Below are 13388 nucleotides of genomic sequence, written 5' to 3' on the forward strand. Positions count from 1 at the left end.
GTTTTGGCGCCGAGACTCGGGGCAGCCGGGGCCAGACGAGACGGGAGGAGCCTGTTGTGCGCATGCATGTCGCTGAAGAGTCCAGATCGGAAAACGCACACACTGGGATACACGAAGGAAAAACTGTCATGTAAAAATGTCGATTTAAAAAAAAAAAATCATTACGCTTTACATTCATGCCAGAAAGCATGTTGAGAAAGAGAGCGAGAGAGAGAGAGGTGACGTTTTACCGGGAGAGGGAGGGCCTTCTGAATCCAATTCATTCCGGGCACCACGTGTCCTAAGAGCGTGGGAAAGAGGCGAGCTTTTCTTCCCAGCAAAGAAAGAGCAAGGATCAAATAACACGGTGCTGCAGCAGAAAGCTCGCGCTCTGCGCAGAGGCAGGGGCTGCGACCACCCGGACAAGGACGGGACAAGACACACAGAGAGGGGCTTATTTGAGAGCTAGGGTGTCGACTTCACTTAAATAGCAATACAAATACTTCAGGGTAAATTAATGTTACTGTAGTTATTATACAGTCTTTAAAAGAGAGAGAGAGAGAGAGAGAGAGAGAGAGAGAGAGAGAGAGAGAGAGAGAGAGAAAGAAGCGCAAGGCAACGTGCCAATGTTTTTGTATTCCTGGATGCATGTTTGAGAAGAAACCTGTTATGAAGACGTTTTGTTCAACACTCATTTTGCGGGTGATTCCCCCCTATAATGTCAGAATCAGGCTCTGCAGGTGGATGTCAACGGCAACATCACTCATGCATGCAGTTTAACAGCAACCTTTTTCAAGTTGAGATAACTTAATATAACATTTGGAAATACGTTTCCCTTATCTAAATGTATGAATGTAGAATAAATGAAACGATGAATGATTTTCAAAGTCAGGTGTTTCTTAGGCATTTCTCTGTATTTCTTGCTTAGTTAGAGAGAGAGGTACCAACGTTGGTGAAATGCCAAATATTACACACCTCTAAAATTCACAACCGGGATTATCCTAAATATCTTAAACAAAAAACATTTAGGAATAACTAATATACATATCTTATAATTGCAGGATGCTCTGCTTGAGAAGCTGTAAATCATGTCTGAGACAGTAATCCACATGATCTCCTTTGTCCAGGACAGATTCTGGTTGTAGCCTAATATGTTAGATTTACCTCCGACATATGAGCCGCAGGTTCAGATCCGGCTCACCCAGCACTCACAACAATGGACAGTGAGCTTCACGTTCACAGCCATAGACACCCACTTTTGTAACATCATTCTTCAGAAGCGACAATACTTATGTCCCTTCGAGATCACTGTTATTGATGGGGTAACAGTACTTAGTGAACCTAAGGTTATGCACTTGGTAAATGGCGTTACATTATGTACATGTGGAGGTCCAGACCTGTGATGTTGAAAAATGTCCTCCGCTTCGAAATTACCTTGGAAAGTAAGAACATTTGGTTATATAACACCTCATTCCAAAGTCATTTCTATTTCCACTGCTTGCTGTGGATTAAGATTGGGCAGCAGCTCAGCTCCCTGCAAACTAACAGCTTGTAAAGTTAGTGATCCAAGAATCTTTATCCTTCACACATGTGGTTATTCATGATATGGTAATCAGGTTTTAGACAGCGTGTTCTGGAGAAAAGCTTTCACCTTAAACGTCCCGAGGAAATGTTATTCATTGTCCAGTGTTACCGAATCACCCGGAGGTTCAAATCTGACTAGATGTGTCAAGATAAATCATTTTTATAGGACGATATATTGTCCCAGAAATAATTGCCATAAACAATATTATTGTCATTTTGAAAAATAATTTTATGCCACTGATATAATTATACTATAATAGCATAATAATGCAACTTTTAATGCTTAAGAGCTCAGATATTGGAATGGGCTAAAAATATTTAAATAACCTAAATAAATAAAACAAATAAACTAAAAGCACGCAATCAAAACAATAAATATAATTGACTCCCGGGCTCTGTTGTCAAAAAGTGTGGCTGTCTGACAGTGTAGCAGTGTCAATCATGCATGTAAACACAACGGGCAATATTGAGGTCAGCAAAAATGATCGAGGTCATGTCCATATATCGTACGATAAGTCGATATTGTAATTATCGTGACAGGCCGATCTCTGACTTCCTACAGCGGCCGCTGTGATTCAAACACACTGGAAACACATTCACCTCAGTGATTCACAGTATGACCTGTCTTTGGAAATCCCTGTGGCTTTTTTTGATGCAAGTTAAGCGATCAATTAAATAAAGTGCACATCTGGCTGCGGTTAGGGTTTCTTAAGATTTTACGAGCGTAAAAAGATTTGAACTCAGCAGTCTCAAAAAACTCCCAGACAATGCACTCGTTTAGAAAACACCAGAACATCTTTCATTGCAGAATCTTTCACATTAGATCTCTTATAAAAAACACTCTTTTGGGCAATCTGACTTTTGGAAATCTCACAAATCCAGTGTGGGGTTTCAGAGGCAGAAGGAAAGGTATGAGAAAATATGAAGGGATTGAGGCGGTGTGTGTGTTGGGTTACTCTGTGACCCATGTGCTCTTCAGCCTCGGGGCAGGAAACCCCCACACTGTTAGTGTTACACCTGACAGACATCGGTGAGGCTTAGAGGATCTCATCAATCTGTCCACTCTTAGTCCTTTACCATCTGTTATGAGAATTATGAAAAACATAAAAAAAAAATACTTGTCCACCTACAGAAATAAATTCTGACTGCACACAGATTATTAAATGAAATGAAAAGCACTTTATTAATACATATTCAGCTTCCAGCTAAACAAGTAAAAATTCTACAGATGAAATGACAGGAAAATGAAAATGTACAGTACGACTGCTACGAAGTCCAAAGAACTGAGTCCTGTCATCATGTAACTGCTGCTTTTCAAATTAAAACAATGATCAAAGTTTTAAAATGTGTTAAACGAAACTAAACTTAACAAAGCGCTTTATAGTTTGATGATATAAATCCCTGGTGAGGGAAAGTTCTTCCAAATTATCTCAAATACGATCCAAAACATAAATCATCACAAATGCGGAAGAACAGAAAATACAATCAAATTTAAAACGCGATCGCAGCGCTAACCGTCTTTGGTTCGCTGAGTTTTAAACTCTTATAAACGCAATAGTTTTAAAACTGTTGAAACTATACACATGCGTTTTTATGGTATGACTGTTAAATTTGAATATGAGTCGATTCTCAATTACAAAATAAAACTGAAATATACGAGGCAATTAAATTGGATTTCACGGCAGCCAGGTTTTAAAAGAGTAAAATATTATTTTGGATGTTTTTGAGCGTCAGGTAAAGTCAGTGCTTCTGTGCCGCTGCAGCTGGTTCAGTGTCCTCGTCTGTTACGTGTAAGATGTCCTGAAACATGGAGAGGACGCGGCCAAAGTGAGAGCCTTCCCAGAACACCTTGCCACATCTGGTGCAGACATAGAAGAGCGGTATCCTCGGCAGGAGAGCAGGGGGCACGGTGTGGAGCTGTACGGGTGCCCCCCCGGGAAAGGTCAGGGTGTCGGGGTCCAGCTCTGAGAGGGGGGCCCATTGACACTGAACATACCTGGGGATTTCAGGGGTCACACTGGGGGTCAGAATGTCATCGAGCGTCTCCTCTTCCTGTTGTTGTGTGTGGTCAGTGTTGTCCTGCAGAAATCCTACAAACAAAATACCAACAATATTTAATGTCTAAGCCAATTAGTCATTTTTTAATGCTTTAATAATGTTAAAGGACTTATTTTCAAGAATCTTATGAGCTCATCTCTAAACACAAGACTTTAAATGGGGCTTTTGCAAGATTCTTTGTGTAGAAACTCCGTTTTAGACAGTCGTCTAATTGTTGCAACTCTTTTAGCCACATATCAACTCCAAAACTACACTAAACAGAAGACGTAAGAAGTAATGTTATGTAGATACATCCTTATATATATATATTCTACTCAGTAATTCCTACTCGATGCCTCGTGGTTCGACTGACCTTTCTGTTTCAGCATCCTGACCATGTCCTTCCTGGGCACCGCCGCGTATTGATCGCTGTTACACGCCTGGACAAACAGATACAGCAGCAGGGTTAAGAGAAGTGTTTTCACTCATAAAAAAAGGCCTTGAGGAGACGAATAAGAGGAAATATGTTACATATATTGCAGCCTATTGAGATATAGATTAGTATGATCACGTTATAGTCACAGGCAGCTCCCATGTGCCCACATACACACAGACCCAGTGTACGACACAGGATGTTGAACAAGTCTGTATTCAACACAGTTCTATATTCACATTGTAATAGTGACTGGCACATGTGGTTCCGTGTTCACACAAAGCCAGCATCTGAAGCTCGAGATACTGCAAAGGCCGGTCTATGCTTGAAACAAACTATTGGTACAACATCTGAAGGCAAAGGTGTGTATTCGCTGTTCAAAATGGCACCACCCTGCGGGCAAGGTGAAAATCCTGCCGCCACAGAGAGGAGGGAGTCGTGATGACATCGTTCAAATGGGGAAAACAGCGCACATTTTTAGGCATACATGGTGTTGCACTTGTTTGTGCATGTGAAAAGTGAGATAATTAGTAGAGCTTAAGAGTGATATCAAAACCCTGCCTACTGTCTCACTTCTGCACATTTGACTCATTGTTCAGTCATGTGGGCGCAGGGCTGGGCGATATGGCCAAAATCTTCCATCCTGTCATTTCATATCTCGAAAACAATATCACAATATAGCCTATTTTCATATTCTCCTGTGTGAACTTGACAAATGAAAAGCACTGAGGATTTTCTCATTTAATTAAGAACTTTAGTTCCAGCTACACACAGACTATGTTTTCATGCATGCACACAAAACACAGAGTCATCGCATTAGACGACAATAGTTTGATTTGACTGGAGTCCAGTTTGTTAATCGCATTGAACTGAGAGATAATGGTTGGTAACTGGTATTATCAATTTAAATGACCTTATTGAAAACTGACATTTTTCCTGAGCTTTGGTGTGAAAGGGGCTAATTGTTACAGAAAGATCAGGTGTGTGTAGAGAGAGCGTTTACGCCTCAGTAGCGTTCACATGTCCATGCGGTCCTGACTTTCCATGGTAAAGGTCTCTCTGGTGGCACATTAGTGACCTTGTTTGCCGGCCCCTAACGTGGACACACACACTCGTCTGTAAGCCGTCCTGACAGCATGTCAGTGCTAAAAGCCTTGTCAACACACCTGAGGCTCCACCCAGCAAACAGCATTCCACTTAGAGGTGGGCTGTAAATCACACCACACTCGCAGACCTCACAAAGCATGATCCCTAAAGCCAGTTTGCCTCTGTTTATCCAGAAAAACTTTAATGAAGACTGCAAATCAGGAGCATAACACCCACCGGACGTGACAGTACGTCCGCTGCTCTGTGTGCACATGCAGAGCGCTGTTTGCCTCTGTGGTAACTGAGGTCGGGACGGGAGAAAGCGGCTAGACAGTGGAGGTGTGGGAAAAGCAGAGGTGTCATCTCCTGACTCGTCTGTGGGAATAAAGCTCATCTCTACCACAGTACACTCTCTTTTCTCCTCTTTGTATTCTGCCTTGCACACAAATTCACGACACTTTGCACAGGCTACACTACAGTGCGCAGAGACCGCATGCATACAAGTGCTCGCAGTGCGTACACATGGCTCACACATAGGAAAACAGACCCAGCTATTTGCTCAGCTCAAAGTTTCCCAGAGTAGAGCAAGCCAGAACCTGCTCTGAACTCTCAAGGCTAAGCCATGGACGGGCAGGCACACACGCACACTGTCTCACACACACGCACACCATCTCACACACACCGTCTCACACACACACCACACACCTGGATGGAAATAATTCTGATTAATCAAAACACAACTACTTAAAAATGCAAAGACCTGTAGAGATATTAAGTCTAGAAGAAAGAAACATTTAGAAAATACACAATGACACATGTTGCAGTGATATTACATCATAGCAGAGGTGTAGATTTGAGTCACTAATTTGATGACTTTAGGCTTGGGTTGACAGAATAAAAAAAGACTTGCAACTTGACTTAACCAGCAATGACTCGACACCTCACTTGGACTTGAGCCTATTTACTTGAAAATACTTGATACCTAAGTCCAAAGTTTGCCACAAATCATTTCATTTCCCTTCATCTACTTTGTTTGAAGCGACAGCATCCAACCAAGTTGCGAGAGAAAACCATGAAGAACTAACGCTACGCTACTGAGCGGCAGTTGAAAAGAAATCACACCAAAGATCATTTTGTTCACTTACGGAAACAAAAAACTAATTGCAGTAGGCAAAACGTTCATAACATTTGATGAAGAGCGCATGATGACTTGAGAATTACCTTGTGACTTGCAAAACAGTGACTCGGTCCTACCTCTGCATCATAGTGACATTAACAGATGCAGCAGTCGGGGCTTTAAGTGCATTAATGGTTCTCAAGGAAATGGACATGAGAAAACGCGCTTGATCAAAGTGGTGAGGTCTTGCGTTGCCGTATATTTTAATGAACACAGATGGTAGCTCTGTGCCTTCATGCAAGATTTGAAGCCCTGCTGATTTCTGTGATTTGTTCTGTTTTTGGCTTGCAGCAGGACATGGAGACTCGATTTTTTCCAAAGCACCACTGGAGTTCTCAGGCACGCAGTTGTCACAGAAAGCCTAAGAAGCACAAACGTAGGAAGGTGCGCTCTCTGCAGCTCCTGCATGTCTAGCGACACCGAAAGCATTACACTGACAGTGTTCTCAAACCATGCATAGTTTGGCGTGTTTGCACAGGCAACATATCATGTTTGTGATAATCAAGAAGCACGACATGTGGCTTCAGTCACCGCAGTCTGTTGGCTGGACCTTTTAATGAACTGATGCAACCAGTTCACACTGCCATTGATTGCCATCTTCTCTAACCGCAATTCACAAGCTTTTCCCTAGGCCTAGGGCACTGAATGTACCAACCAAGTTCAGTTTAACAGCAACAAATGATATATCAATACTGGCATTAAGTCAATGTTCTCACCCTGGCTTCTTCTTGCAAGTTAATGTCACAGAAGGAACTTAAAGATCAAAAGGGGCCTTCAAAAATGAAATCCCCAAACATAAATAAAACAGTCTTTCTTGTTTTTATTCAACTCCATAACGTTTTAGGCAGTTGCTACATTGCTGCATGTCTGTCTTTTGTTCTTTCTGCGTTTTTCAGGGAACCTCCTGAATTCTCACACTCCGTGTGGCCGCGCCACTGAAAGAATGCTCCTTGCCGTGACAACAAAGGCTATCTAAAGTGTGATACTGTGTTTCAAAGGATGGGAGGTGGTGGAAAAAAAAGAGGAGAAAGGGGGATAGTGGAGAGGAGGTAGGAAAGAGAGGGAGGGAAGGGGGTTTTCCCTAACGTTCTCAAACACACACACACACACACACTGCACTGGCTCTGTCGGCAGCTCCCATGGGAAAATCCTAAAGCAATCTCAAAAGGCGGTGCTTTCTAGGGCCGATTTAGGTCACATGGTCAGAGCAGCCAATTGGGCTCTAGTGATTTGATTCAAATTGTGGTAAATCAGGTAAGGGGCAGCGTGAGAACAGGAGAGAAGAAGAGCGAGACGGGAGGAAGAACTGCTCCCTTTGAAAATGTTGTCTTTTCCTTTTCAATGTGAATTTCAAGTCCAAGTAAAAGGTTAAAAATACTTCATTCTACTTTCCAAGGTTGCTGTGGTCTAAAACATATATACAGTATATACGAAAAGAACAGCTTTTTATAGAAACTACAGTATCCCTTCCAAAGAAGGAAACATGAAACACCCGGCCCTGGACATTCACTGTTTGTTCCCATCACCCCATGTCTGGGATACTCTGCCATATTTAGTTCCCCGTCAGTCTGTCAGGCAGATATAACATTTTTTATTGCCACTGTGATGATGATGTAGGTCCATTGTAAGTGGGATGGCAAAGCTGAACTGGAAAAAGCAGCCTCATACAACAGTAAAAATGATGAGTAAGGAGCTGAAAGCATTACCTTTTTCTCCACTTTCCCACACAGTCCCAAGGTCATGCTAGGTGACTTGGAAACCTTCCAACAGCGATCGACAATCTCACACATGGATTTTTTTTTTACTGACAGATGCAAACTGCGGAAAAGTGACGCGTTTGAATTTTGTTTGGCTGGGCAGAAGGAAAGAGTGGAAACATGTTGCTTCATTTAGCACTCTTCCACTGAAAAATCTGACATCGTTTCAGTTTGAATCATTAAATCAAGATATCTTTGAGTGGAGAATAAAGCCTGGATACCACTGGTCAGTCTGCAATGTAATATCTTTAATATAAAAATGAAAGCGGGAATCTTGTGGTTCAGTAGCTGCACCATCTTATTATGGGTTTGAACTGAAAATGTTGTGCTCTAATGCTTTTTTTTATCCCTGCAAACAACAACTAAAAGGCAAAAAAACTAATATATTCCTTACATTAGCTTACAAGACACCATTATATTTTAAAATGCATCAGAATAAAGGTGAAGTTAGACATTTGCAACCACTTCTCATGTTGAAAAACTACTTAAAAACTAAACAAAAACTTAAAAATGGCTGAATGGCCACATTGTTCATCTGAATCTCCCCAAAACACAAGTTACTTAAAAAATAAGTAACGTTTTGTTTTTTTTACTATACGTACGGAGATACGGGATTCCAGAAATAAAAAAATCTTACTTGTGTTTTCAAATCTTATAACTCTCTTATTACGATTATTCTTGTACAATATGTGCATTTTGTTTAAGTAGTTTGGTACATCTTTTTAAGAATATATTCTTCCTGTATATACTGTATCTACACACCTGGAGTAGGGGTCACTTTCCTGCTGCAGCAGGAGCGTGAGGGAAATACTGCGGTGACCTACTAAATGTACTTTCCCACAGTATCCTGAGGGTATCTGGCCAGTGTCTCAGCCCGACAGTCTGAGGTAATTACTAGCTCTGTTAACTAACCATTACCACCTGACAGCAACCTGAACTTGGACCACAGCAGAGCCTGTCTGGGCTTGACATCACACACACCTTCCTCTGACTCACGCAACATACACACTCGCACATACTTTGCATGCAGAAGATGTAAAATCTCTCTCTCTCTCTCTCTCTCTCTCTCTCTCTCTCTCTCTCTCTCTCTCTCTCTCTCTCTCTCTCTCTCTCTCTCTCTCTCTCTCTCTCTCTCTCTCTCACACACTCACACTCACACATTTCCCTGACTCATGCAACATGCACACTCGCACATACTTTGCATGCAGAAGATGTAAAATCTCTCTCTCTCTCTCTCTTTTTATTTTGTGCATATTTGGTTCCGATATCACAAGTCCAGTGAACGTGTTTTCAAATCACCCAAAACAGATGTGCTATGGTCAGGTTGCTTTATTATTTCAACACTGCTTAATTGCTCCTTGTGCTTTACTCAGTCAATTCTCTGAGGGTTAAGGGGGTTGTGACCTCGTCTGCCAACATCCATTTTTATATTGGTTATAATGTGATAGAATACATTCCCTGACTTTTCTCTTCTTTCACTTTATATTCCAAAGAAATATCTTTTACCCAATAGAAAGTGATTTCTGCTTAAATCTCTTCTCACTCAAATCATTTCGACGGCATATTAGGGCCATTGTAGGTTACATTTTTTGTTATAATTACAGTGCCAGGGGAGGGGGGTATAAATCACAACAGACGCCAACAAAAAAACTAAACATTGAAGCTATTGCATATTTGAATTTTTCAGAAATCTGTTAACAGAAATCTCCATAGTTTTGTATTAATTTGACTGCTAAAAAAACAAACAAATGTAAAATGATATTCTAGTTAATACATTAGGTTATGGCCGGTAACATTACACGTGAAATGTATTATATTGATTGTTTCCATTAATATTATACATCAGGAGTTGTACCAGGTCATTAGTAGCAACACAACATGACTTCATACCTCTGCCCTTAAGAACATGTGGAGAAACCTTTCTAATGCTATGCAAGGCTTAGTCTGATAACTCTTGCTCAATCCTTTTTGTTTCTTTCTCTTGTCAACTTTGTTTTCCACTTTCGACCATTTTCTCACCCTCCACTTGGCCTCAACATTTCTGCCTATTCTTCCCTCCCTCAGTCCCTCTTTATTGGAGCTCACTAAAAGCGGTAATGAAGAAGATAATGGTCTAGAGTCTAGCAGATAACAGTCTAGCCGTCACACAAATAGCACTAATGCTTTCCCTTGGCTTGGCAGTTCATTCTGTTTTTCACCCACTCAACCTTCAACCTCAACCTCTCTCTCTCTCTCCTTCTCTCTCCTTCTCTCTCCTTCTCGCCAACTGAGACCTATGTCTTCTCTCTTGTTCGGTGTCTTGCTTGAAGCTCCATCTACCCCCTTCCAGCGTCCCCTTCAATCTCCCTCTCTCCTTCTCTGTAGTTGTCTCTCACCTCTAACCTCGCTCTTTCTCTCCATCTCCTCTTTTTTTCTCGCTCTTCAGGCGCCAGATAGCTGGAGCCGGTCTAAGCCAAACAGCTGAGGAAAAAGGCGTACTGAAAAGGTCCGTTGACAATGCTGCTCACCGGGCAGTAGGGTTTTGAAGAGGGATAAAAACAGCTAATCTCAAAAACATAAAAAGATGGATTAAACCGCCAGCCAGCTTCTATTGATATGTTGCTTTTTTGTATTATGGGTTAAAACAGCCAGACTAAACATTCAAAGTTGGGGGGGCAATGCGAGAGGTGGCACATGACATTCAACACTTGCCCTATACTGTGCCTTTCAATTGTAGGAGTTAATTCCCATGTCAGTGCTGGGTTGGGTTGGGTTGGGTCACAACTGGAAATTGCTCTTCGCTTCAGATGGAGCAGATCGGCCAAAGGTGAAATAATTAGTCCGATAACTGATTTGACAGAAACTTAATCTGAAACCTTTTAAGATCTTGATTAATCTTCATTTATGAAGCAAAACTGCCAAATGTTTCGTAGATAGACAGTAGCTCCTCAACTGTGAGGATGATCTGAATATAAACACAACATAAACTGAATATCTTTGGGTGTTGGACAACACAATTGTCAAATTTATAGATGTGATGATTGATCGATTACTGGAGAAAATAAACAGCAGATATAGTGATTATGACAATAATGGTTAGGTGCAGCCCTCATCACATGAAACGTGCCAGGGATCCCGGAAATCTTTACGGATCAGAGATGTGTCTCATTGATGTTTCTCATTGATGTATGAGCCAAAGAGAAACTGTTCCAAAAGTAAGAACAAATGTTTCACTTCAACATTTGTAATAACTCAAATTAAGAATGGGTAATATGATGATATATATCGTCAAAACAATATAAAGATCTTCATCGTATATATTTTGCTTCTATCGCGTTACAGGTTATGCCTATATTGAAACGGTTATGGTCATGTTATTTAATTCACACAGGAGAATACAAAAATAGGCTTTAGCATGCGGTTATTTCATATAGAGTATTTATTTATTGAATTACCAGAAAACATGCCCATATCGTGATATTTAATATTTGAGATATGACATATCGTGCTAGAAGATTTAGGACCAAGATTAATCATTGGTAACATTTGTTAACATCACTAAGGGTTCAAATCCAAACAGCAAATGCTGTTATATATAGTCATTTAAATAAATCCCTAAATGAGAAATCAGCATTTTGTTACAGAAGTTAGCACATCGGGACTTTGACTTTCTATTAATTCTGACAGCAAGTCCAAGTGTTGTGAGTGTAAAAATAAACTCCACTTAAGCACTTTGTGGTTCGACCCTGAGAAATCAGAAATAATCCGAGTATGTAGATTCATACATTGTTCTCACAACTTTAACAAGGTTAAACTGAAAACAGAAAACTTCATAAAAGGTTGGGGAAACCCTGGGATCCCTCTTTTCATTTGGAAACCACAATTGTTGAGGAGACAAATGGTGGGATTTGCTGTTATATGTATATCTCTTTGAGGCAAACATGGGGATCCAAATGTTGCACCCACCCCATTGGCCTATGCAGTGTGACTTTTACACACACTCACACATATAAACTGTGTAAATATGCTAATGCTTCCCGTGCCTTCAACCCGATGTTGTAATGACATCCACAGCTTTCCTCGACATGCGCTAACAGTTCTCAAACTGTCAGTACACCCACACACACCAAACTGAAATTCTACCCACTCAACCTGAATCCATCAAACTGAACTACATCTGCACACAGAAACACAGACAGACAGACAGACAGACAGACAGACAGACAGACAGACAGACAGACAGACAGACAGACAGACAGACCCGTCATGGGAGAGCCACCGGCAGATTCCTTTGCTCAACGTTTATCGCTGCTGCCGCATATTTCTTCCGGCAGCCCCCCTCTACAGCCCTTCTCTATCTTTTCCTTTTTTCTTCTCATCTCTTCCCTGATGTAAAGGCACGCAGGGAATGTTATTGTAATGCAGAGTGATTCATCCAGGACTGTAAATATTGACAGTGGTGACGGTGGTGAATGCCTCTGCTGGCCTGGTCTGTTCTCTCCTGAGGAGCTTTGAGGGAACGGAGAGGAAGCGACTCTCTCACATGGCTTCTTGACAGGCATAGATGTCAGCAAATCATTTTACATACTGGTCGGCCTTCTAATTGGCTCATTCTGTAGCTTGAGGCATACACTGCTGGCCAGATTCACACAGGTGTGGGCTGGTTAATTGTTCCATGTCTTTTGATTATATGGCTCCAAGCAGGATGAGAATGAAACAAATATGCATCTCTCATTATGTTGCAATCTGAGGTGAAAGTGGGCACACTAAGTGAGATAACTTTATCCTTTTGTGTGGGCAAAGAAATGGCATCATCTTGTATATAATAATTTCAGATACTGCAACAACGCCCCAAACAATATGGAGAGCAATTTATAGTTTCTACATCCGTCTGACTTAGAGTTGCACCGATTGCAATTATCTTTTTCTTATTTCATGATTGACACCAACTTTTCTACCTCAGTCAAGCGTAAAAACAGGTTGATAGAAACGCACCTTAAGACAGCTCTATTCTCTGAAGGAAGACCAGGAGAAGTGGTTGAGAGCTCCGTGAGCTTGTAAGAGACCTTTTAGTTTAGATTATTTAGTTTTGATATATCAACTAAACTTCCATGCTCGCATTTTTCAATTCAATTATTGTGGTCATTAACACCTCAAAGAATGCACATTTGTTAAAAATTGCAGATATATCTTTCTCCAATTTATTATGGGCCATCAGGAGTTTTGAGTAAGCATGAAATTGCCATTAAGCACCTTTAGCTGAGCACAACAACTGAGGAGGTCACTAACAACGGGTAACATGCCAAACCCACCACATTAAGTTTGGATCAATACCTCAGCTGACCAGTGAATAGGT

General features: G+C 41.1%; 1 protein-coding gene across 1 annotated transcript in view; it reads right to left on the reverse strand.

The window, feature by feature from the left end:
* Positions 1 to 2722: 2722 nt before the first annotated feature.
* exd3 (exonuclease 3'-5' domain containing 3) overlaps positions 2723 to 13388 on the reverse strand; it is a 44208-nt gene continuing 33542 nt past the window's right edge. Inside the window, exons 20-21 of the mRNA XM_029445279.1 lie at positions 3974 to 4040; positions 2723 to 3653 (exon numbers count right to left, since the gene is read on the reverse strand). Of these exons, the coding sequence (XP_029301139.1) occupies positions 3304 to 3653; positions 3974 to 4040 (417 nt within the window). The 3' untranslated portion in view covers positions 2723 to 3303. The remainder of the gene's footprint in view (positions 3654 to 3973; positions 4041 to 13388) is intronic.

This window comes from Cottoperca gobio, chromosome 12, assembly GCF_900634415.1.
Source record: "Cottoperca gobio chromosome 12, fCotGob3.1, whole genome shotgun sequence".
NCBI lineage: Eukaryota > Metazoa > Chordata > Actinopteri > Perciformes > Bovichtidae > Cottoperca > Cottoperca gobio.